The following is a 24,904-nucleotide window of genomic DNA, read 5'->3' as shown; positions in this document are numbered from 1 at the left end:
GGAGAGCCCTGGAGAGAGAGAGAGGCGGAGCAGCGGCTGGAACACAGGCCGCCCCTGTGGGTGAGAGAGAGAGAGCCTCCCGGCAGGCGATCAGTGCGGAAACCTGCTGGGGTTTTGGAAGAGCTCGTTTTGATGAAGTTTAAAAATCCTGAAAAAACATCCAAATAAGGCAGCGATGATCAAAGCGAAGCCTCTCTGTCTCCCTCTCTCACACCATCTGTGATCTGACTCACAGGAACAGAAATACCAGCACAGGGAGAAGCGCTGATTTCACTCGGATCAACCCCCCAACAGGATGTGTTTGATACAGGGAGCTATGGAGGGATTGGGTAGTGTGAGCATTAATAATAAAACTATTTTTATTATTAATATGGTACTGTGTTGTCCATGTGAGGCTCATTTGTGTAGCACCTTTGGTGGAGCTCAGAGCACCACACAGCGAAAGGGCGTAAACTCGGAGCACCTCACAGTGAAAGGGCGTAAACTCGGAGCACCTCACAGTGAAAGGGCGTAAACTCGGAGCACCTCACAGCGAAAGGGCGTAAACTCAGAGCACCTCACAGCGAAAGGGCGTAAACTCAGAGCACCCCACAGTGAAAGGGCATAAACTCGGAGCACCTCACAGCGAAAGGGCGTAAACTCGGAGCACCTCACAGTGAAAGGGCGTAAACTCGGAGCACCCCACAGTGAAAGGGCGTAAACTCAGAGCACCTCACAGTGAAAGGGCGTAAACTCAGCCTGGCACACACTGGCTGCACGGGCAGGGACACGGGGGCAGGCTCGGAGGGGCAGACTGGGAGTCTGGCCGGGGCTCAGGGGAACCCTTTGCTGTTTGGGAGCGATGCCACGGGGGTGTGGGTGACCACAGTGAGTCAGGACCTCTCCACGGGGTGGTGTGGGGGGGGGCGTGGGGCCCGCACAGTGGCAGAGAGTGCTGTATCACTGCGCTTCTGCATGTTCACTTCGTCAAGGCTTTGTGACTTTGGATTAAATATGCAAGTGTTAGGAACTCATTTGCATATAGAGGTGTCAGTTTCCATTCCAGGCGTCGTTAGCATGAAGTGTTAATGAAGCTCGTCACACGCTTTATCTTAGGAGCCTTGGAGACGAGAAGCACCTGGTCTGTGTCCACCAGCAGGGTGCAAGACCACTCTCCCTGCTCCCTCTCTTTCCTTCTCTCTCTCTCCTTCCCTCTCTCCCTCCCTCTCTCTCTCTCTCTCTCTCATTCTCTCTCTCTTGTTCTCTCTCTTTCTCTCCTTCTCTCCCTCTCTCTCTCTCTCTCCCTCTCTCTCTCTCTCTGTCTCTCCATCTCTCAGTTGGTCTGTTTTTCCTGCACAGAGCTCCTCTCTTGCCAAGTTATGCCTGGCTGAGTCAGAGCCACACAGGCTGTTCTAGCATGTGCGACGGGCTCTCTCTCCCTCTCTCTCTTTCTCTGTCTCTCTCTCCCTCTCTCTCTCTCTCCCTCACTCTCTCTCCCTCTCTCTCCCTCTCTCTCTCCCTCCCTCTCCCTCCCTCCCTCTCTCTCTCTCCCTCTCTCTCTCCCTCCCTCTCCCTCACTCTCTCTCCCTCTCCCTCCCTCTCTCTCCCTCTCTCTCCCTCTCTCTCTCTCCCTCCCTCTCTCTCCCTCTCTCTCTCTCTCTCCCTCTCCCTCCCTCTCTCTCTCTCTCTCCCTCTCCCTCCCTCTCTCTCCCTCTCTCTCCCTCTCTCTCTCTCTCCCTCTCTCTCTCTCTCTCTCTCTCTCTCTCTCTCTCTCTCTCTCTCTCCCTCTCCCTCACTCTCTCTCCCTCCCTCTCTCTCTCTCCCTCCCTCTCCCTCCCTCTCTCTCTCTCTCTCCCTCTCTCTCTCTCTCTCTCCCTCTCTGGTTAATCCAGTCGCAGCTCAGCAGACAGTTTGTGTTCATGGGCTGCTGGTGCTGTGACTCGCTGGGATAGGAGCGTTGCTGAGACTCCAGGAGAGGTCAGGGAGAGAGGGCTTGGACTGTACGCACTCGGACCATTACGCGCTCCGACTGAATGCGCTCGGGCTGTTACGCACTCGGGCTGTATGCTCTTGGGCTGTACACCCAGGCGCCTTCTCTCGGGTTCTGCGTCTCGGGTTCTGCGTCCCGGGTTCTGCGTCCCGGGTTCCGCGTGTCCAGCGCCGTCGCAGGTGTGGGAGCGGATCGGACCTCGGTCTCCCATGGCAGTATGCTGGCGCTGATGCCCAAGCCCAGGCAGAACCCGCCCCGGCCCGCTGTGGCGCTGAGCACCATGGACCCGCCGGTACCCTCCACCACTCTGCACTTCAGCTGGGACTCACAGGTACCGGGGAGAGAGAGAGGCTGTGTGCTCACTGTGAGACGGAGGTACTCGTATACTCCCTCTCGTTCTTTAAAATTCATAGAATTTCCATGCATTAAAAAAAAAAAAAATTAAAAATCAAAAATTGCAAATAAATGGAATCTCCTTGTTGTATCTTACATTTTCTGTGTGTGGTGGATGGGGGTTTGGGTTCGGGTTTGGGTTCGGGTTTGGGTTCAGGTTTGGGGGGGGGGGGGGGGGGGGGGGGTCAGGGACTGCTGTGTGGGTGGTGTTTAAACAAGAAGGGAAAGGTCTGGGGCTCAGCTTCTCGTGGGTTAAGGAGTTCGGAACTGAAAACATGCCGGTTGAAGCCCCAGTGGGGCATTGCTGCCCTGTAGAACGCTACAGTGTAGCATATTGGGTAAGGAGCAGGACTCATAACTGAAAGGGCAAGGTACTTACCCCCCAATTGCCTTCATAAATATCCAGCTGTATAAATGGATAACATGTAGAAACCTCACTGTAACATGTAAGTTGCACTGGATAAGAGCGTCTGCTAAATGCAAATACTGTAATGCAATGTACAGTGGAGTGGCTTTAGTGCAGATCCAGCTGCACAAAGTGAAACAGTAAAAATGTGCCATAAAGCTGCTCTACTACCCTTCGCTGTTTCTGTTTCTCTGAGTCTGAAGTCACCTGTGGACTCAGTTCTGGTTGTTCAGTAAAGTGCATTTGAATTGAACTGGAATTTGAGTTTTCTGGGAGAGGGAAATGTGTTGTGGGGGGGGGGGGGGGGGGGGGAGAGAAGGGGTCATCTGTCCTGTTCGATTTCTCCTGGATTCACTCAGCTGTAGTGCCTGTGTGTGATTCACTTCGTCGCTTCCAAAAGAGGAGAAAACTCCCACACTCAGACAGCAGGGAAGAAACGTCCCTTCTGTGGCAGTCAGCTGCTCAGAATGTTTACAGAGAGAGTAACCAATCAGCTGCTCAGAATGTTTACAGAGAGAGTAACCAATCAGCTGCTCAGAATGTTTACAGAGAGAGTAACCAATCAGCTGCTCAGAATGTTTACAGAGAGAGTAACCAATCAGCTGCTCAGAATGTTTACAGCAAGAGTAACCAATCAGTAGCCAATCAGCTACTCAGAATGTTTACAGCGAGAGTAACCAATCAGTAGCCAATCAGCTGCTGAGAATGTTTACAGCGAGAGTAACCAATCAGCTTTTTGAAATGTTTGCAGCTTGAGTAACCAATCAGCCGCTGAGAATGTGTACAGCGTGAGTAACCAATCAGCCGCTGAGAATGTTGACAGTGTGATTAACCAATCAGCTGGGTGAAACATTTACAGTGTGGTGACTGTGGACTGTGGTGACTGACAGCGCTTTGCCCTGCAGTTGACAGAGGGAATGCTCTTTCTCTAAGCAACTGCACAGAGGGCTGTGTTTCCCACACAAGCCGGCGGAGCTGCACGTCACATTGTAAAACAGAGAGAGAGGGTCATCTTTCCTCTTCGAATTCTCCTGGATTCACTTGATCCACTCAAACTGCTTTACAGAGCAAATCTACTGACACTTCAACAAGAAGTGGGACTTCATTTAACCCTTAGTTATCTCACCTGCAACCCCCACCTCAAAGAGCTCTCTGCTGCTGCTGCTGTTTCCTCAAGGGCTCCGGAGGCCAGAACAACCACTGCATGAGAGAGGGAGAGAGGGAGAACGAGAGAGACAGAGTGGAAGAGAGAGAGGGTGGAGGGGGAGATGGGAGAGAGAGGGCGAGGGGGAGGGGGAGTGGGAGAGGGTGCTAAGTTAGTCAGCCCTCACCATGCGCACCTGATGTTGTAAGTTGATAATTGCGTCGTGGAAACCGTGTGTGAAGCTGTGAGCCCCACCCCCTGCCTGAGGGGGCTGTCCCAGGTCAGGCCCGGGTTGAAGTGGGTCAGCCTCTGCTGGTGCTCTCAGTCTGTCTCTGTTTGTGGCCAGCGTGGTTCTGAAACGTTGCTTTGCCCATGAGTGCTGGCTTCTGTTGTTTCTTCCTGTGGTTGTTGAACAGGTCATTTGCAAGCGTAATGTAGAAGCGATGGGTGAGTGCAGCCCTCACTCTCCCAGCCAAACTCACTCTCCCAGCCGAACTCACTCTCCCAGCATCCCTCACTCTCCCAGCCAAACTCACTCTCCCAGCATCCCTCACTCTCCCAGCCAAACTCACTCTCCCAGCATCCCTCACTCTCCCAGCATCCCTCACTCTCCCACCAGCCCTCACTCTCCCAGCCGAACTCACTCTCCCAGCCAAACTCACTCTCCCAGCATCCCTCACTCTCCCAGCAGCCCTCACTCTCCCAGCCGAACTCACTCTCCCAGCAGCCCTCACTCTCCCAGCCGAACTCACTCTCCCAGCATCCCTCACTCTCCCAGCCAAACTCACTCTCCCAGCATCCCTCACTCTCCCAGCATCCCTCACTCTCCCAGCATCCCTCACTCTCCCAGCAGCCCTCACTCTCCCAGCCGAACTCACTCTCCCAGCATCCCTCACTCTCCCAGCCAAACTCACTCTCCCAGCAGCCCTCACTCTCCCAGCAGTGTGAGCAGTATAACAGGAAATTTAATTCAGTCTTAACCATGCTGACCGCATCTCTACACAGACCGCATCTCTGTACCGCGCCCCGACCGCGTTTCTGTACCGTGCCCCGACCGCGTCTCTGTACCGTGCCCCGACCGCGTCTCTGTACCGCGCCCCGACCGCGTTTCTGTACCGTGCCCCGACCGCGTTTCTGTACCGTGCCCCGACCGCGTCTCTGTACCGCGCCCCGACCGCGTTTCTGTACCGTGCCCCGACCGCGTCTCTGTACCGCGCCCCGACCGCGTCTCTGTACCGCACCCTGACCGCGTTTCTGTACCGTGCCCCGACCGCGTCTCTGTACCGCGCCCCGACCGCGTCTCTGTACCGCACCCTGACCGCGTTTCTGTACCGTGCCCCGACCGCGTCTCTGTACCGTGCCCCGACCGCGTCTCTGTACCGCGTCTCTGTACCACGCCCCGACCGCGTTTCTGTACCGTGCCTCGACCGCGTCTTTGTACCGCGCCCCGACCGCGTTTCTGCACCGTGCCCCGACCGCGTCTTTGTACCGCGCCCCGACCGCGTCTCTGTACCACGTCCCGACCGCGTCTCTGTACCGGGCCCGACCACGTCTCTGTACCGCGTCCCTGTAGGGGAACCTGACCGTGTCTCTCCTCTTCCTCAGGATGAAGGCTCGGTGAAGGAGATCAGTATCACGCACCATGTGAAGGAGGGCTCGGAGAAGGCCGACCCGCGGCAGTTCGAGCTCTGCAAGGTTCTGGGGCAGGGATCCTTCGGCAAGGTGGGTCTGAGGGAGGGAGACCAGCACACTGCAGGGCTCTGCGCAGTAGGACAGCACACTGCAGGGCTCTGCGCAGTAGGACAGCACACTGCAGTGATTTAATCCCCTGTGGGGTGATGCCCTGCAGAGTCCACACACTGTCCTGCATACACACACACACATACACACACACACACACACACGCCCTGCACGCACACATGCAAATACTCCTGCCACAGTGAGGAGTAGAGGGCCCTCAGCCTGTGGTTGCCATGGTTTCGGTGTTCTCGGACCCTTAGCCAGTCCTGAGAGAGCGGAGTGAGAGGATTACTAAATGACTGCATTACTAATGCTGTGAGCAACCGCTGCCTGAGCAGAGAGTCAATCACAACCTGCAGAAAGTTAATGAAGATGCATGCACACACTGCACACACACACACACACACACACGCACACTCACACACACACTGCACACTCACACACACACACACACTCACACACACACACACACACACACACACGCACACTCACACACACACTGCACACTCACACACACACTGCACACTCACACACACACTGCACACTCACACACACACACACACGCACACTCACACACACACACACGCACACTCACACACACACACACACTGCACACACACACACACACACACACACGCACACTCACACACACACACACACACACACACGCACACTCACACACACACACTGCACACTCACACACACACACACGCACACTCACACACACACACACACTGCACACTCACACACACGCACACTCACACACACACACACACTGCACACACACACACACACACTGCACACTCACACACACACTGCACACTCACACACACACACACGCACACTCACACACACACTGCACACACACACACACACACTGCACACTCACACACACACTGCACACTCACACACACACACACGCACACTCACACACACACACACGCACACTCACACACACACACTGCACACTCACACACACACTGCACACTCACACACACACACACACGCACACTCACACACACACACACGCACACTCACACACACACACACACTGCACACACACACACACACACACACACACGCACACTCACACACACACACACACACACACACGCACACTCACACACACACACTGCACACTCACACACACACTGCGCACTCACACACTCACACACACTGCACACTCACACACACACACACACTGCATACACACACTGCACACTCACACACACACACACACACACACTGCACGCACACATACACACTGCACACACGCACACGCACAAACACACACGCTTACACTCACACACACATACACACAAGCGTGTGCAACTTTGCATAATAATTTTGCACATATTTGCATTTGGAAGTGAGGGGTCACTGGAGTGCATAGCATGTTTCTGTTATGCAGAAGGTAAGTGTGGCTCTGTGTCACTTCATCTACCTTTCAGAGACTGCATTGCATGCTGGGATCACAAAATCACAAAACACACCAATCAGAATGACTCTCCAGTTGCATTTTGCATATTCTTTACATTATTGGCATTACCTCGCCCAAGGGTGCAGCAGCAGTGCCCCAACAGGGACTCAAACCAGCAACCTTTTGGTTATGAGCCCTGCTCCTTTCCACTGTGCCACCCCACAGTTTAATGCACTTTTTCACTTTATAACTTTAACTTCAGACAACAAATGTTGGACAACATAATTTTCTGCACAATTATAAATACTCATTGACAAGGCAATATATGATGCTGCATTCATCATTGCAGTCATTTCACTGTATATATGTGTATCTAGGCTGTCTTGTATATGTGTCTGTTGTGCAGATTCATTCCTACCTGTCTGACCTGCGTGTACCTGTCTGACCTGCGTGTACCTGTCTGACGTGCGTGTACCTGTCTGACCTGCGTGTACCTGTCTGACGTGCGTGTACCTGTCTGACGTGCGTGTACCTGTCTGACGTGCGTGTACCTGTCTGACGTGCGTGTACCTGTCTCACCTGCGTGTACCTGTCCCACCTGCGTGTACCTGTCCCACCTGCGTGTACCTGTCTCACCTGTGTGTACCTGTCTGACCTGCGTGTACCTGTCTCACCTGTCCTCACCTTGCAGGTGTTCCTGGTGAAGAAGATAACAGGGCCAGACGCAGGGCAGCTGTATGCTATGAAGGTGCTGAAGAAGGCCACTCTGAAGGGTAACGCCCCTCTGCGTAAATCACAGGCAAACGTGCAGTAAGAATTCAACATCAACATCAGCCGCCACAGACCTAAACCAGTGGCCAGTGTAGTGTCAGGCTAAACCTGGGAGTTTAATGACGGATGTCACTGCAAATTAAACATCGACCCCCACAGACTGACCGCTCGCAATCAGGCTGATGTTAATGGCAGGAAAGGAAGAGCTTATAAATAAATCATAAATCATCTTTCGCTAGCACATTGAGCTTCTTTAGGGCAGGAGATCCAGCAGTGAATCAGCACCCCCTAGTGGTCAAAGTGAGGAACAGCCATAGCCACGCCGTCACGGTGGAGTGTCAGTGAGAGCAGACATGCTGCAGTTCCACATCCTCCTTCCTGGCATCGGCTGGGAGGGAGAGAAAAGGGACAGAGGACTCCTGGTGTTCTCTCCGAGTCACAGCTGAGTCTGTCTGACGAGAGTCCTCTCTGTCCCTCATAGTGCGGGACCGGGTTCGGACCAAGATGGAGCGGGACATTCTGGTGGAGGTGAACCACCCTTTCATCGTCAAACTGCACTACGGTGAGTGTGTGAGAGACCAAACAGCTGCGCCCCAGTGAGTGTGAGACTGCACAGCTGCGCCTCAGTGAGTGTGAGACCGCACAGCTGCGCTGTGGTGAGTGTGAGTGTGAGACCACACAGCTGCGCTGTGGTGAGTGTGAGACCGCACAGCTGCACCTCAGTGAGTGTGAGACCGCACAGCTGCGCCTCGGTGAGTGTGAGACCGCACAGCTGCGCCTCAGTGAGTGTGAGACCACACAGCTGCGCTGAGGTGAGTGTGAGACCGCACAGCTGCGCCTCAGTGAGTGTGAGACCGCACAGCTGCGCCTCGGTGAGTGTGAGACCACACAGCTGCGCTGCGGTGAGGGTGAGACCACACAGCTGCGCTGTGGTGAGTGTGAGTGTGAGACCACACAGCTGCGCTGTGGTGAGTGTGAGACCGCACAGCTGCGCCTCAGTGAGTGTGAGACCGCACAGCTGCGCCTCGGTGAGTGTGAGACCGCACAGCTGCGCCTCAGTGAGTGTGAGACCACACAGCTGCGCTGCGGTGAGGGTGAGACCACACAGCTGCGCCTCATTGAGGGTGAGACCACACAGCTGCGCCTCAGTGAGGGTGAGACCACACAGCTGCGCCTCAGTAAGTGTGAGACCACACAGCTGCGTTGTGGTGAGTGTGAGACCGCACAGCCGCGCTGCGGTGAACTGACCTTCTGACGTGCTGCTGACACAGTGACTGGGGAGGTGGGTTCGATGTGGACCATGTGACCATGTCTCCCTGTTTCCATGGCAGCGTTCCAGACAGAAGGGAAACTCTACCTGATCCTGGACTTCCTGCGAGGGGGAGACCTCTTCACTCGCCTGTCTAAAGAGGTGCGTGAAACACAGCTGCCAACGGTGAAGCCAGCTGGCGAGTCCAAAACAGGGCTTCATGAAGGGGAAAGCTTAAAAAAGTATGAGAAAAAGGGACAGGCAGTGTGTGTGTGCGTGTGTGTGTGTGTGTGTGTGTGCGTGTGTGTGCGTGTGTGTGGGAGAGGGACAAAGGTGTGTTGGTTCTCGCAGATGAGTGTAGATCCTCTCTCTCCCTTGCAGGTGATGTTCACGGAGGAGGATGTGAAATTCTACCTGGCAGAGCTGGCTCTGGCCCTGGACCACCTGCACAGCCTGGGAATCATTTACAGAGACCTCAAACCCGAAAAGTAACTATCACACTCACCTCTACCTGCAGACACCTCAAACCCGAAAAGTAACTATCACACTCACCTCCACCTGCAGAGACCTCAAACCCGAAAAGTAACTATCACACTCACCTCTACCTGCAGAGACCTCAAACCGGAAAAGTAACTATCACACTCACCTCTACCTGCAGACACCTCAAACCCGAAAAGTAACTATCACACTCACCTCTACCTGCAGAGACCTCAAACCGGAAAAGTAACTATCACACTCACCTCCACCTGCAGAGACCTCAAACCGGAAAAGTAACTATCACACTCACCTCTACCTGCAGACACCTCAAACCCGAAAAGTAACTATCACACTCACCTCTACCTGCAGAGACCTCAAACCCGAAAAGTAACTAGACAGACTCAAAAAGGAATGAATATTACTGCTTCATCTATAAAGCCTGAGAAGTAACTAATTACTGTTAATAACATTCAAACCTACAGGGGCCTCAGCCCTGATCAAGATACATGTACACAAACAAAGGGAAAGGTCATTTCACTTTTTATTGTGGGTGTGAACTGTTATTAATATAATTCAGAAGGCAGCAGATTTGTTTTCTGATCGTCCCTCATTAAGCTCCTCAGTGTTGGTGCTGCAGGGTGCAGTTTGTGCTGGTTGGTGTGGGGTGCAGGGTGCAGGGTGTGGGGTGCAGGGTGCAGGGTGTGGGGTGCAGGGTGTGGGGTGCAGGGTGCGGGGTGCGGGGTGCGGGGTGCGGGGTGTGGGGTGCAGGGTGTGGGGTGCAGGGTGTGGGGTGCGGGGTGTTGGGTGTGCGGTGTAGTTTGTGGGGTGCAGGGTGTCGGGTGTAGGGTGTGGGGTGCGGGGTGTTGGGTGTGCGGTGTAGTTTGTGGGGTGCAGGGTGTCGGGTGTAGGGTGTGGGGTGTGGGGTGTGGGATGTGGGGTGCAGGGTGCAGGGTGCAGGGTATCGGGTGTTGGCTGCAGGGAGTTGGGTGTTGGCTGCAGGGTGTCGGTTGTTGGCTGCAGGGTGTAGTGTGTAGGGTGTGGGGTGCAGGGCGTAGTGTGCAGGGTGTAGTGTGCAGGGTTCAGGGTGTAGTGTGCAGGGTGCAGGGTGTAGGGTGTTGGCTGCAGGGTGTCGGGTGTTGGCTGCAGGGTGTCGGGTGTTGGCTGCAGGGTGTTGGGTGTTGGCTGCAGGGTGTGGGGTGCAGGATGTGGGGTGCAGGGTGTAGTGTGCAGGGTATGGGGTGCGGGGTGTTAGGTGTGTGGTGTAGTTTGTGGGGTGCAGGGTGTGGGGTTTCCCTCTGATGGAGTGTGTTCCTCTCGTTGCAGCATTCTCCTGGACGAGGACGGCCACATTAAGCTCACAGGTGAGGAAAGTGGCACACAGAAAGCCTCTGTGAGGCCGTGCTGATGTAACACTCACTCGGGAGGAGGAAGAAATGATGAAAGAGTCCTGCAACACTCTCTCCTGCACACTTCTGACGTTGCACATAACTTCCTTCCTGCGTGTTTCTGTCTGTGTGTCTCCGTGAATGAATGCACCTCGGTGTGTGTGTGTGTGTGTGTATGTGTTGCAGATTTTGGCCTGAGTAAGGAGTCCATTGACCACGAGAACAAGGCGTACTCCTTCTGCGGGACGGTGGAGTACATGGCGCCCGAGGTGGTGAACCGGCGGGGACACACCCACAGCGCTGATTGGTGGTCGTACGGCGTGCTGATGGTGAGGGGGTGGGGCTTCTTCTCCTGTGTCACCTGCTTTTACTGGAAAAAAATATCACGAATGAATCATTTCCAGCCGTCTCATAAAACTGGAAAGAGAGGCTGGCAAATCAATGGTCCAGGTATGTGACCAGGTACAGGGTTGTGGCGAGGTACAGGTGTATGGCCAGGTACAGGGTTGTGGCGAGGTACAGGTATATGACCAGGTACAGGGTTGTGGTGAGATACAGGTGTGTGACCAGGTACAGGGTTGTGATGAGGTGTTTTCTGTTGCAGTTCGAGATGCTGACCGGGACCCTGCCTTTCCAAGGGAAGGACCGCAAGGAGACCATGACTATGATCCTCAAGTGAGTCTTCCTGCTCCACTCACTGTGTTTTATAGGCCAGTGTATATACCCCTCTGCATTCAACACAGGCCCAGTGTATATACCCTTCTGCATTCAACACAGGCCCAGTGTATATACCCTTCTGCATTCAACACAGGCCCAGTGTTTATACACCTCTGCATTCAACACAGGCCCAGTGTATATACACCTCTGCATTCAACACAGGCCCAGTGTATATACACCTCTGCATTCAACACAGGCCCAGTGTATATACACCTCTGCATTCAACACAGGCCCAGTGTATATACACCTCTGCATTCAACACAGGCCCAGTGTATATACCCTTCTGCATTCAACACAGGCCCAGTGTATATACACCTCTGCATTCAACACAGGCCCAGTGTATATACCCTTCTGCATTCAACACAGGCCCAGTGTATATACACCTCTGAATTCAACACAGGCCCAGTGTATATACACCTCTGCATTCAACACAGGCCCAGTGTATATACACCTCTGCATTCAACACAGGCCCAGTGTATATAAACCCCTGCATTTGACACTGACTAGGTTTATATACCCCTCTGCATTTAACACTGGTCGAGTGTTAAGCCTGAGTTTAAGCCTGGAGTTATTCTGGAGGCATCTGTAACCGCAGGCCTGTCACTGTGTGGGGTGAGAAGCTTCTCAGCATGTCCTGCTGTCTGTCTCTCTCAGAGACCAGTGTGTGATGGTGTCTGTCTCTGTCAGAGACCAGGGTGTCCTGCTGTCTGTCTCTCTCAGAGACCAGTGGTGATGGTGTCTGTCTCTGTCAGAGACCAGTGTGTGATGATCTCTGTCTCTGTCAGAGACCAGTGTGTGATGATCTCTGTCTCTGTCAGAGACCAGTGTGTGATGATCTCTGTCTCTGTCAGAGACCAGTGTGTGATGATCTCTGTCTCTCTCAGAGACCAGTGTGTGATGATGTCTGTCTCTGTCAGAGACCAGTGTGTGATGGTGTCTGTCTCTCTCAGAGACCAGTGTGTGATGGTGTCTGTCTCTCTCAGAGACCAGTGTGTGATGATCTCTGTCTCTGTCAGAGACCAGTGTGTGATGGTGTCTGTCTCTCTCAGAGACCAGTGTGTGATGATCTCTGTCTCTGTCAGAGACCAGCGTGTGATGGTGTCTGTCTCTGTCAGAGACCAGTGTGTGATGGTGTCTGTCTCTGTCAGAGACCAGTGTGTGATGGTGTCTGTCTCTCTCAGAGACCAGTGTGTGATGGTGTCTGTCTCTGTCAGAGACCAGTGTGTGATGGTGTCTGTCTCTGTCAGAGACCAGTGTGTGATGGTGTCTGTCCTTCTTGTTTTGGGAAGGGCTAAGCTGGGAATGCCGCAGTTCCTGAGTCCAGAAGCACAGAGTCTCCTGAGGAACCTGTTTAAGCGCAACCCTGCAAACAGGCTGGGTAAGGAGGGTTACACAGGCTAACCACACCAACAGGCTGGGTAAGCAGGGTTACACAGGCTAACCACACCAACAGGCCGGGTAAGGAGGGTTACACAGGCTAACCACACCAACAGGCCGGGTAAGGAGGGTTACACAGGCTAACCACACCAACGGGCCGGGTAAGGAGGGTTACACAGGCTAACCACACCAACAGGCCGGGTAAGGAGGGTTACACAGGCTAACCACACCAACAGGCCGGGTAAGGAGGGTTACACAGGCTAACCACACCAACGGGCCGGGTAAGCAGGGTTACACAGGCTAACCACACCAACGGGCTGGGTAAGCAGGGTTACACAGGCTAACCACACCAACAGGCTGGGTAAGGAGGGTTACACAGGCTAACCACACCAACAGGCCGGGTAAGGATGGTTACACAGGCTAACCACACCAACAGGCCGGGTAAGGAGGGTTACACAGGCTAACCACACTAACGGACTGGGTAAGCAGGGTTACACAGGCTACCCACACCAACAGGCTGGGTAAGGAGGGTTACACAGGCTAACCACACCAACGGGCTGGGTAAGCAGGGTTACACAGGCTAACCACACCAACAGGCTGGGTAAGGAGGGTTACACGGGCTAACCACACCAACGGGCTGGGTAAGGAGGGTTACACAGGCTAACCACACCATCAGGCTAACTGGGTGGATTATGCCTGTCAAATGACACAGTCACACAGGTCAGGGGTTGCCCTGCTGAGAGTTTGGGCTTTGCTCAAACTGCAGGGGTGTGTGTGTGTGTTTGTGTGTGTGTGTGTGTGTGTGTGTGTGTGTGAGAGAGAGAGAGAGAGAGAGCGAGAGAGGCTGGCTGAATCAGAGCTCCAACCCCTGACCTCTGACCCCACTGTGACCCCACAGGGGCTGGTCCAGATGGAGTGGAGGAAATCAAGAGACATCCATTTTATTCTACCATAGACTGGAACGTAAGTGTGTGTGTGTGTGTGTGTGTGTGTCTGTCTATAATATCTATGATCTGTCATGTAAATGAGTGGAAGGTTATGGTTTAAAGCTGAATTAAGTTTATTTGGCTCGTCTTGGCGCTCAGGCAGTGCAACCATGTATTATGCCCTTAAATCAAGCAATATTTCCCACAGGTTGTAAAAGTGACACATTGACATGGGGCTTGTGCTTTAGGAAATTTACTGGACCACACTTCTAAATCCCCTCCCAGATTCAGCAGTGTGGTCCCAGTTATCCCTGCATAAAAATGCCTTTCCCACCTGCAATGCATACTGAATGCTCCATTAAATCTGGATTTTAGGAAGAGAGATTGCAAAGTACAGTATATCTACAGATTAATTAGGCGTCAGCAGTCTGAATTACATGTGGTGCAGTAATCCAAGATGATTTGTAAAGAAAGCAACATCATAATTTGCCAGTGTAATTTGATATAACTCACAGAGGGACGGAGTGGGAAAGCAGTGCATTCTGGGATTTGTCAGAGGGTTTAGTTAAGTTTAGTTATGTAGGGACACCTGTTTTAGTGAAGGAACGCTGTATTTATCATGGTGCCTTGAGGTTCTAATTGTAGGGTCCTCACTCATCATTGCACATTATATTCCAAAGTCAATTGGCCTGCTCTGTCTATACGAAGACTTAGTCACTGGCATGTTTTTATCTATAAGGCCATTTTAGGAAAACTTCTTCCTTATTAATGTAATTATATGTCACAAAAATGTAAAGGCACTTATAGGTTAAGGTCTCAAGCTTCTTTGCCTTTGGCTGTTCCTAAAGTTCGCACCGAGTTTGGCAAGAAGGCTTTCATGTATTCTGCACCCTCTGCCTGGGATAACCTGCAAAAAGAGTTAAAACTTCAGGACTTGGTCATGCTCAGTGAATTTAAAGCTATTGTTAAGAGTTGGGAAACAGAGTCTAATGGGAATTGCAAATGTTTTTAGCTGAAAATTGATTGCCTTTGCACTTTCTACTTGTCCTTTGTCTTTTTGTGTATTTTTAATGCCTATGTAATTTTTGTCTTGTCTGAAACTTGGTGTGCTGCTTTTCTTGGCCAGGTCTCTCTTGTAAAAGAGATTTTAATCTCAATGGGACAAACCTGGTGAAATAAAGATTAAATAAAAAAATAAAATAAATTAGATCTGAAGTGTGCAGTGAGGCTGTGCTTTCAGTAGGGCTCTGGACGTCCTGTGTATGGTGTGCTCAGGGGGTCTGAACCTGTCTGCTGTGTGTTTCAGAAACTCTTCCGCAGAGAAATTCACCCACCTTTCAAGCCCGTGAGCGGCAGGCCTGACGACACCTTCTACTTCGACCCAGAATTCACAGCGAAAACTCCCAAAGGTAGGCCTGGGTCCGGTCACTGCATGTGCCTGCCACAGTTCTGTGTGTCTGATGGTGTGGGTGATGGGGTGTCTATGGGGGCGTGTGCAATTTTATGGCTATGTCTGAAGTTGGGGGCATATTGGGTGGAATGGATGGCTCTTATTAGTGGGCATGTCTGATGCGCTGGTGGTGTCTGGTGGAATGGGCGAGTCTGATGCAGTGGGTGTGTCTGGTGGAATGGGCGAGTCTGATGCAGTGGGTGTGTCTGGTGGAATGGGCGAGTCTGATGCAGTGGGTGTGTCTGGTGGAATGGGTGAGTCTGATGCAGTGGGTGTGCCCAATGAAGTGGGCATGTTTGGTGTAGCGGACGTGTCTGACATGGTGGGCTTGCCAGATGGAATGGGTGTGTCTGCTGTGAATGGTGTGTCCGATGCACTGGACATGTCTGGTGTACTGGGTGTGTCCGATGCACTGGACATGTCTGGTGTACTGGGTGTGTCTGATGGAGCGGGTGGTGTCTGGTGTACTGGGTGTGTCTGATGGAGCGGGTGGTGTCTGGTGTACTGGGCGTGTCTGACGCGGTGGGCGTGTCTGTTGTACTGGGCGTGTCTGACGCGGCGGGCGTGTCTGTTGCAGACTCCCCGGGCGTGCCTCCCAGTGCCAACGCCCACCAGCTCTTCAGAGGCTTCAGCTTTGTGGCCATCAGCTCAGAGGAGGAGAGTCAACCACTACAGAGCAGCACTGTGCCCCCCATACCACAGGTACACACACACACACCTACACACACATACACACACACCTACACACACCTACACACACATACACACACACCTACACACACCTACACACACACACCTACACACACCTACACACACACACACACACACATACACACACACACACACACACACACACACATACACACCTACACACATACACTCTCACACACACACACACACACACACACACACATACACACACACACCTACACACACACACACACACGCACACTCACACACACACACACCTACACACACACACACACACACACACACCCACATATACACACCTACACACACACATACACACCTACACACACACACCTACACACCTACACACACACACACACGCACACTCACACACACACACACCTACACACACACCTACACACACACCTACACACACACACACACACACACACACACCTACACACACACATACACACCTACACACACATACACACTTACACACCTACACACACACACACGCCTCCCTACACACACACACCTACACCTACACACATACACACACACCTACACACATACATACACACACACACACACACATACACACACACACACACACACACACACACACACACACACACAACTCCCTACACACACACACACTCACAGACAGTATCTCTCTCTCTGTATCAGATGCACAGGAACACCGTGCAGTTCAGCGATGTGTATGATGTGAAGGAGGATATTGGCGTGGGCTCCTACTCCATCTGCAAGCGCTGTGTTCAGAAGAGCACCAACATGGAGTATGCAGTGAAGGTGAGGCCCGACGCAGCGCTGAACACAGCCTTAACACTGCGCTGAACACAGCCTTAACACAATGCCAACCCGTTTGGTGACAGCTCTTCCCCTTTCCAGATCATCAACAAAGCCAAGAGGGACCCCGCAGAGGAGGTGGAGATTCTGCTCCGCTACGGACAGCACCCCAACGTCATCACGCTGAAGGACGTGAGTGACCCCCCCAGCCCCCCCCAGCCCCCTCTGCACCCCCGCCCCGCGCTCTCACTGACGCCTCTCTCACGCAGGTGTATGACGACGGCCGCTCCGTCTACCTGGTGACGGAGCTGATGAAGGGCGGGGAGCTGCTGGATAAGATTCTGCGGCAGAAATTCTTCTCTGAGCGGGAGGCCAGTGCTGTGCTACACACCATCACCAGAACTGTGGAGTACCTGCACTCACAGGGGGTAAGACTGTACACACCCTCACTGTGCTATACCACTCACAGGGGGTAAGACTGTACACACCCTCACTGTGCTATACCACTCACAGGGGTAAGAGTGTACACACCCTCACTGTGCTATACCACTCACAGGGGGTAAGACTGTACACACCCTCACTGTGCTATACCACTCACAGGGATAAGAGTGTACACACCCTCACTGTGCTATACCACTCACAGGGGGTAAGACTGTACACACCCTCACTGTGCTATACCACTCACAGGGGGTAAGACTGTACACACCCTCACTGTGCTATACCACTCACAGGGGGGTAAGACTGTACACACCCTCACTGTGCTATACCACTCACAGGGGGTAAGACTGTACACACCCTCACTGTGCTACACTACTCACAGGGGGTAAGACTGTACACACCCTCACTGGGCTTCTGTTGAATAAATGACCCCCTCCTCTGTGGGCTTCTGCTGAATAAACACCCCCCCCCCTCAGGTGGTCCACCGCGACCTGAAGCCCAGTAACATCCTGTATGTGGACGAGTCGGGGAACCCTGAGTCCATCCGAATCTGCGACTTCGGCTTCGCCAAGCAGCTCCGTGCAGAGAACGGCCTGCTCATGACCCCCTGCTACACCGCCAACTTTGTCGCCCCCGAGGTACCCCAACTCACCCCCCATTCTCTGGTGCTCTGTGTGTGTGTTGCGAGAGAGTTTGAGGGCGCAGTGTGTGTGTGTGTGTGTGTTGCGAGAGAGTTTGAGGGCGCAGTGTGTGTGTGTGTGTGTGTGTTGTGTGAGTGACAGTTTGGTATGTGTGAGTGTTTGGGCCAGTGGTGTCCGGCTGTGTGTGTTACAGTGTGAGTGGGAGATGCTGTGCTCTGAGCTGATGGGCAGGTGAGTGGCTCTGTGCAGGTGTGAGCATCTCTGGTGTTTCTCTGCAGGTGCTGAAGAAGCAGGGCTATGATGCAGCCTGTGACATCTGGAGCCTGGGAGTCCTGCTGTACACCATGTTAACAGGGTAGGGCTATAACAGGGGACACCATGCTAACAGGGTAGGAGTTATAACAGGGGGGACACCATGCTAACAGGGTAGGGCTATAACAGGGGGGACACCATGCTAACCGGGTAGGAGTTATAACAGTGGGGACACCATGCTAACAGGGTAGGGCTAAAACAGGGGGGACACCATGCTAACAGCGTTCAGAGTGTTCAGAGAGGAGTGGGTTTAGCTGGGGGGAAGAGCAGGGATGTTTTGGGGAGACCGAGTTGAAGGTGAAAGGGGAGAGGTGTGGGAGGGTGGCTGAGGGTGGCCTTCATGGTTCTGGATTTTGGTTCTGTTCTCTCCACAGCTTCACGCCTTTCGCCAATGGACCGGAAGACACCCCGGAGGAGATCCTGGCCCGGATCGGCAGCGGGAAGTTCAGCCTGACGGGGGGGTACTGGAACTCCGTCTCTGCCGAAGCCAAGGTAGGGGGGAGGGGTGCTCCTGTCTGCGCATGTGACCTCTGACCCCTCTGACCTCTGACCCCTGACCTCTCTGACTTCTGACCCCCAGGACCTGGTGTCGAAGATGCTGCACGTGGACCCCCACCAGAGGCTGACGGCTGCCCAGGTGCTCCGGCACCCCTGGATTGTGCATAAGGACCACCTTCCCAAATACCAGCTCAACCGACAGGACGCCCCGCACCTGGTGAAGGTACTCCTCCACCGAGCGGCCCCCAGGCTGACCCATTCTCACTAAAGCAGATGTTTTGTCTTCTATCATATTTTCGTCTTATGTATAGGTAAGAGAAAAGGTAACATTGCTGTAGCACATTAAGCATCAGTTCAGAGTAGTTTTGCATGTGTTGTACTTTGCCTCACTTGTAAGTCGCTTTGGATAAAAGCATCTGCCAAATGAATAAATGTAACTGTAGTTCCATTCCACACACAGTGAGGTCATATTCATTGTGGCCAGTTAATATAGCTGGTAGCAGTGCTGCGCTGGAACCTGGTGTCAGATGGGAGAAGGGACAGAGAGAGGAAGCGAGAGAGAGGGGAAGAGACGGGGGTGGCGACAATGTTGTTGCCGCCTTTACCCTGACACTTATTGCGCTGTTTGAAGTTGTTGAAGTTTGCTGTGTGAAGGTGTATCTTATTAGTTGCCCTATATGCTGTAGTTGTACAGATCTGATGTACTGTGTCCTCAAACAGACTTTGCTCTCAGCTGAGAACTGTCTCATTGTGGAACTGTACACATCCTGTCCCTGTACTGTCGCTATACTTACTGTATGCACTTTTGTACGTCGCTTTGGATAAAAGCGTCTGCTAAATAAATAAATGTAAATGTAAATGTAGCATAGTGGTTAAGGAGCAGGACTTGTAACCAAAAGCTTGGAGGGACAGAGAGGAGAGAGAGAGGGGAAGAGAGGAGAGGGAGGGGAAGAGAGGAGAGAGAGGGGAAGAGAGGGAGGGACAGGGAAAGGCAGAGAATGTAAAGGTTAGGATGGGATAATGAATTACAGATTGAAGTAGCACAGCGCCACAGCGTGTGTGAGGACTGCAGGCCTGGTGCAGCTGGCTGGTGTCTCCGTGACGATGTCGCTGTGGAGACATGACGGGTGTGTCTCTCCCCCCGCAGGGCGCCATGGCTGCCACATACTCGGCTCTGAACAGGAACGTGCCTCCCGTGCTGGAGCCTGTGGGCTGCTCCACCCTCGCCCAGCGCAGAGGCCTGAAGAAGCTGACCTCCACCGCCCTGTGACCTCCAACCTCTGACCTCCCCCTCAGGAAGGGTGCAGACCGGACGCCCCCCCCACCCCCACACACAGGGGTCCTGCCGCACTGCCGCCAGGGCCTGAATGCCAAACGGAAACAAGGGAATCCCAAATCTCCCCCCCCCTCGTAACCAAGAGACCTAACTAAATCTTTGCTTGTACAATCATTGCTGCCTTCAAATAAAGGGCAACATCTTAGGCATTTTTTTTCTGATGGACATTTAAGTATGGCATATATATTTTTGGGAACACTTAGAGATATTTACATGCTAAAGTATGAATATAAAAACAATATAAAGGATTTCTGTAAGTCTGTATTTAACTCCCGTAGGCTCTGACGTGGTTGACTTTGGGACCTGTGGATGGTGGTTATGAGAGACTGCAGAGTTGGTCTCAGCCACACAGACTGGCTCCGCCTACTCAGAGACCACGCCCACAGATACTGCAGCGACCCTCACCGAGACGACAAAGAGCTGATCCTGAACTGTCCAGCCATAGCCCTGCTGTTGATTTTTGCAAATCCTACCCCTGTGCATTGATGATGAAAGTGTGTTTTTTTGTATTTTTGCCTGGTTCCAGGGACTTCGGAATGTTAGGACAGGAAAGCTGGGCGTGAGCTCAGGAGGTTTTGGGGTTACTTCAGCCCCAGGGAATGGAAAAGCGTCTCTGTGGATGGGGTGTCCTCAGCCTTCAGCAGCAGGCCCTCATGGCCGAGGCCAGCGTGGGCCTGACTGACCTCCCAGGGGTCATCTGAAACACTCAGTCTCACTTCCTGTTTCCTGTGGACCCACGATGTCACTTTTTGGTTCAGTTGCTCCTTGAACATTCCAAACCATGTTTTTTTTTCTGCAGTACCTGTGGATGGACAAGCAAATTGGAGGGAAAAAGTGGTTTAAAAACAACAACAAAGATCTCAGGAATGAATGACCTTTGACCCTAAGGGTCGGAGCTGTCTGATCGTGTGGTACATGTGCTCCCTTTGCACACAGTGAACGCTGTCTATGGGGCAGGGTTCCATGTGCTGTGGCTCCACTAGAGGGCACCGTGGAGCTGTTTAGTAACCTCAACTTTGCGTGGTCTCGCTGTTTCTCTGGAAGAATTAGGGTTAACGTAACACTGTAACTACAGTCTCGGAACTCAGGTTAATGTGGTAAAGCACAGCGGAGCGAGACGCCTCTCTCACGAGACCCACGGGTGCTTTCGCTACTGAGACGAGGTGGCTGAAAGCAGCGACAGAGGAAAGGTCATGTTTGCGTGGTTCTGTCTTCGCTGCCGAGGTGAGATGGGGTCTGTGGAGGGGGGTCGGCCCCAGGCAGCGGGGGCCTCAGACTCGACATGGCCACCTTTGAGAACGCATACAACAGGTGGGAGAACCTCTGCAATAACCACACAACACAGCCCTCCTCTCCCTTTCTCCTCATGAAAGATGTGCGAAAGAGGCATGGCTCAGTCCACGTTGCTGCCAAAAACCCTTCCGAGGAGATCTACTGATTGGTCCGTTTGAAGTGATGACATCACTTATTAGACATTGGCATCTTATGCTTTACTCCAGTAGCTGCCCGTGCCAGACTTCCAATGAAAGAGCTTGATTTTTTGCAAGGGCCCATAACTTTAAAAACTATACTAGCTTTAATCTATATGACTTAATTGCTTCCAGTAGACCAATAAATGTGCGTGACATCATTGCTTATAATGGACCAATGAGCATAAGATCCTCCTGTGAACCTTTCTCTTCGTTGTGTGAAATGTTTTATTCTCTTACTGTAAAATAAAGCCAGAAAAACCATATTCCGAACACGACGTGTCCCACAGACACAGCAGACACCCTTGGAGGGGGTGCTTGTGGGGAGATCATCGTAATGACAGCACTATTCGCCATGGAGACGCTGAGGGCCTGGTGGGCCATTCTGTGTGCTTACTCTCCTTCAGATTCACATTACCACAGTAACACAATGGCTTCGTCCACACCTGCCAAGAGCAGTTTATTTGTGACATCTCTACTGTCAAGGCTGAAGACTTTGATTAAAGATTCTCGATATCAAAGTTTTTATACACATATATTACAGTTTTACACTCCTGTAAAAGAGCATGGACAGTTGGCCATTTTGACTGCACAGTGACTTTTTAAACAGGTTTTTGGCAGTAACTTGGAAGACAGTTTTATCTACGTGGAACACGGTTTCCGTGTAGATTCTACACAGGGTTGACCCCTGTCCTCTGACCCCATGCTCTCTGTGTCGGGCCTGCCGGGTCTCCTCCCCCGCTCAGTGGATCGGTGCTGCTGGGACCGGCGCAGTTTGGACCGGCCCCATGCAGCTCCATGGAAAGGCCTCTCTGCGGAACTCGAGTCTTACAGGCTGCAGCAAGATGCAGCCAGATCAGACCGGATCAGACTGGATTCTGGGTCCGGTTCCCCTCATTACCGGGGTGACAGCAGACCGATGAGCACACAGAACCAGCCCAGAAACACCGATCTGCGACCTCCTCCTCCTTTTCAAAAAGGGACGCGTGCAAATCGTTAGGGATGTGACTTTCCTTTCACAGCACTTTTCAATCCACCTCTAAAGAGCAATTGAAAGGGCAGGCATTTTTTATGAGGGGACTGATTCTTTCGGGATGTGTGGCTTTTGGAGGAGGGTTGGGTGCGCTCATTTTTGCTTAGGAGAGGAGCACCTATGAGCTCAGGCCAATGGAAGCTGATACGTTTGTGCTTTAATCTCTGGGTTTTCCCTTATCTGTCTTAATCTTCCCTGAATCTGTCTTCTCACATGAAAGAGCACTGGAAAACTCTCCCTGTGTCTGTATTTATGGTGTTAAGGCAAGCGCAACAGCTGTCTTTTTTGTAATTGTAGTGAATAAATAAAAATTTGTATGAACAAAAAAATTTGTAAATTTGCAAATCAGAGAATTTTGTATCTGTACATGTGAGCACTCAAAAGCTTTGAGTTTTAACTGCTTCTCCCTCCCAAAGAGCACCTGTGTAAGTGATGAAGGCTATTACACACCATCAGTCACTCACTGATTTTAACCAATCAGGTTTTCACTGTGAGGAGCAGTGGTGTTTGATTTGTTCATGAGTCAGTGACTGGTGGCAAATGCTCCACCCACTATTGTGTTTCTAAAACCTCACTCTGACCAGTGTTCATTGTCAAAACCAGTAGCCGATATGAGGGGGGATGCTATAACCCTTGTTAGCAAAATCACCAAAATGCATCCCCCCTGTTAACCTGCCATTCTCCCCGCTCCCCTCCATCCCCTAGTTAGTAGCAGAGAGAGTGCTGTGTGTGTATCTGCCATCTCCCCTGTTAAAAATGAACACATCAGCTACTGGTCAAAACCCACTGTGATCTTCAAAAATTAACTGTTATTTTTGAATATGGACATTATGTCTGACAGCACTCAAGTCTTGAGTAAGAACAAAGAATGCTATGCAAACATAGATAACCAAACATACAGGAGCTGCTGCCATCGGGACAAAAGTCTTGCAGCATTGAAGACAGTCGCTTCTAGTTATGTGCAGTTTGCTCTGAGAGAGGCGTGTCCACTGGCTGTGCTGGAACCATGTCATCAGTGCAAGACCCAAGTGCTGCCTTTACTGGTGACTACAACACATCAGTCATCCAAGAGAAAGATGGATAGCCATAATGCAGGGTTAGTAACACTGCTAAACAGCCATTTCTCCTTTCACACACACCTTTATTGCAGACCTGTTTTTAAACCCCATGTTTCCCCAGGAGGCGAGTGCAACGTTCCTGCAGGATTTCCATCTCCCTTTTCGGCCCCCGGAAAGTGTCATGTCAGATATTAAGCTGATGAGAACAGATTTTTAAATTATATTTATTTTATTGAAGTCAGGCGATATAAAAATGCAGCACACAGTGTACGTTTGGACAGCTGAAGCGCGTTCCCTGAAAGGTGAGGGCGTTACACAGTGTACGTTTGTACAGCTGAAGCGCGTTCCCTGAAAGGTGAGGGCGTTACACAGTGTACGTTTGGACAGCTGAAGCGCGTTCCCTGAAAGGTGAGGGCGTTACACAGTGTACGTTTGTACAGCTGAAGCGCGTTCCCTGAAAGGTGAGGGCGTTACACAGTGTACGTTTGGACAGCTGAAGCGCGTTCCCTGAAAGGTGAGGGCGTTACACAGTGTACGTTTGTACAGCTAAAGCGCGTTCCCTGAAAGGTGAGGGCGTTACACAGTGTACGTTTGGACAGCTGAAGCGCGTTCCCTGAAAGGTGAGGGCGTTACGCAGTGTACGTTTGTACAGCTAAAGCGCGTTCCCTGAAAGGTGAGGGCGTTACACAGTGTACGTTTGTACAGCCGAAGCGCGTTCCCTGAAAGGTGAGGGCGTTACACAGTGTACGTTTGTACAGCCGAAGCGCGTTCCCTGAAAGGTGAGGGCGTTACGCAGTGTACGTTTGTACAGCCGAAGCGTGTTCCCTGAAAGGTGAGGGCGTTACGCAGTGTACGTTTGTACAGCTGAAGCGCGTTCCCTGAAAGGTGAGGGCGTTACGCAGTGTACGTTTGTACAGCTAAAGCGTGTTCCCTGAAAGGTGAGGGCGTTACGCAGCAGCGAGAGAGGGAAAAGCAGCAGTCAGTGTGAAAGCAGACCTCACCCCTCTGAACAGAGACACACACAGCACATGTGCAGTGCTGTGGTGAAGGACTCGCACACTGATGGTGAGCAGCGGAAAGGACAGTGGTGAAAAGGCCTTTTCATTCCTTTGTGAGTGAATGGTAACCCTGCTACACCACGTCCTTCTAATGGTGAATATTAGCTCATTGGTAACATTATTAAAGACAGCTGTAG

At 52.2% G+C, this 24,904-nt stretch overlaps 1 protein-coding gene across 3 annotated transcripts in view; it reads left to right on the top strand.

The window, feature by feature from the left end:
* The window catches only part of LOC118773698 (ribosomal protein S6 kinase alpha-3-like), a 47,345-nt gene extending 24,425 nt beyond the window's left edge, over nt 1-22,920 (top strand). For all 3 annotated transcript variants that reach the window (XM_036522743.1, XM_036522744.1, XM_036522742.1), the window contains 20 exons: nt 5,518-5,634; nt 7,764-7,845; nt 8,325-8,405; nt 9,175-9,254; nt 9,474-9,580; nt 10,893-10,930; nt 11,141-11,283; nt 11,559-11,629; nt 12,961-13,049; nt 13,947-14,011; nt 15,281-15,383; nt 16,002-16,126; nt 16,805-16,927; nt 17,027-17,116; nt 17,194-17,352; nt 17,839-18,000; nt 18,282-18,358; nt 18,690-18,807; nt 18,896-19,036; nt 19,961-22,920. In XM_036522743.1, the coding sequence (XP_036378636.1) occupies nt 5,518-5,634; nt 7,764-7,845; nt 8,325-8,405; nt 9,175-9,254; nt 9,474-9,580; nt 10,893-10,930; nt 11,141-11,283; nt 11,559-11,629; nt 12,961-13,049; nt 13,947-14,011; nt 15,281-15,383; nt 16,002-16,126; nt 16,805-16,927; nt 17,027-17,116; nt 17,194-17,352; nt 17,839-18,000; nt 18,282-18,358; nt 18,690-18,807; nt 18,896-19,036; nt 19,961-20,083 (2,094 nt within the window). In that variant the 3' untranslated portion in view covers nt 20,084-22,920. The remainder of the gene's footprint in view (nt 1-5,517; nt 5,635-7,763; nt 7,846-8,324; nt 8,406-9,174; nt 9,255-9,473; nt 9,581-10,892; nt 10,931-11,140; nt 11,284-11,558; nt 11,630-12,960; nt 13,050-13,946; nt 14,012-15,280; nt 15,384-16,001; nt 16,127-16,804; nt 16,928-17,026; nt 17,117-17,193; nt 17,353-17,838; nt 18,001-18,281; nt 18,359-18,689; nt 18,808-18,895; nt 19,037-19,960) is intronic.
* Nucleotides 22,921-24,904: the final 1,984 nt, after the last annotated feature.

This window comes from Megalops cyprinoides, chromosome 2 (assembly GCF_013368585.1).
Source record: "Megalops cyprinoides isolate fMegCyp1 chromosome 2, fMegCyp1.pri, whole genome shotgun sequence".
NCBI lineage: Eukaryota > Metazoa > Chordata > Actinopteri > Elopiformes > Megalopidae > Megalops > Megalops cyprinoides.
This window is presented reverse-complemented; position numbering and strand designations above follow the sequence as displayed.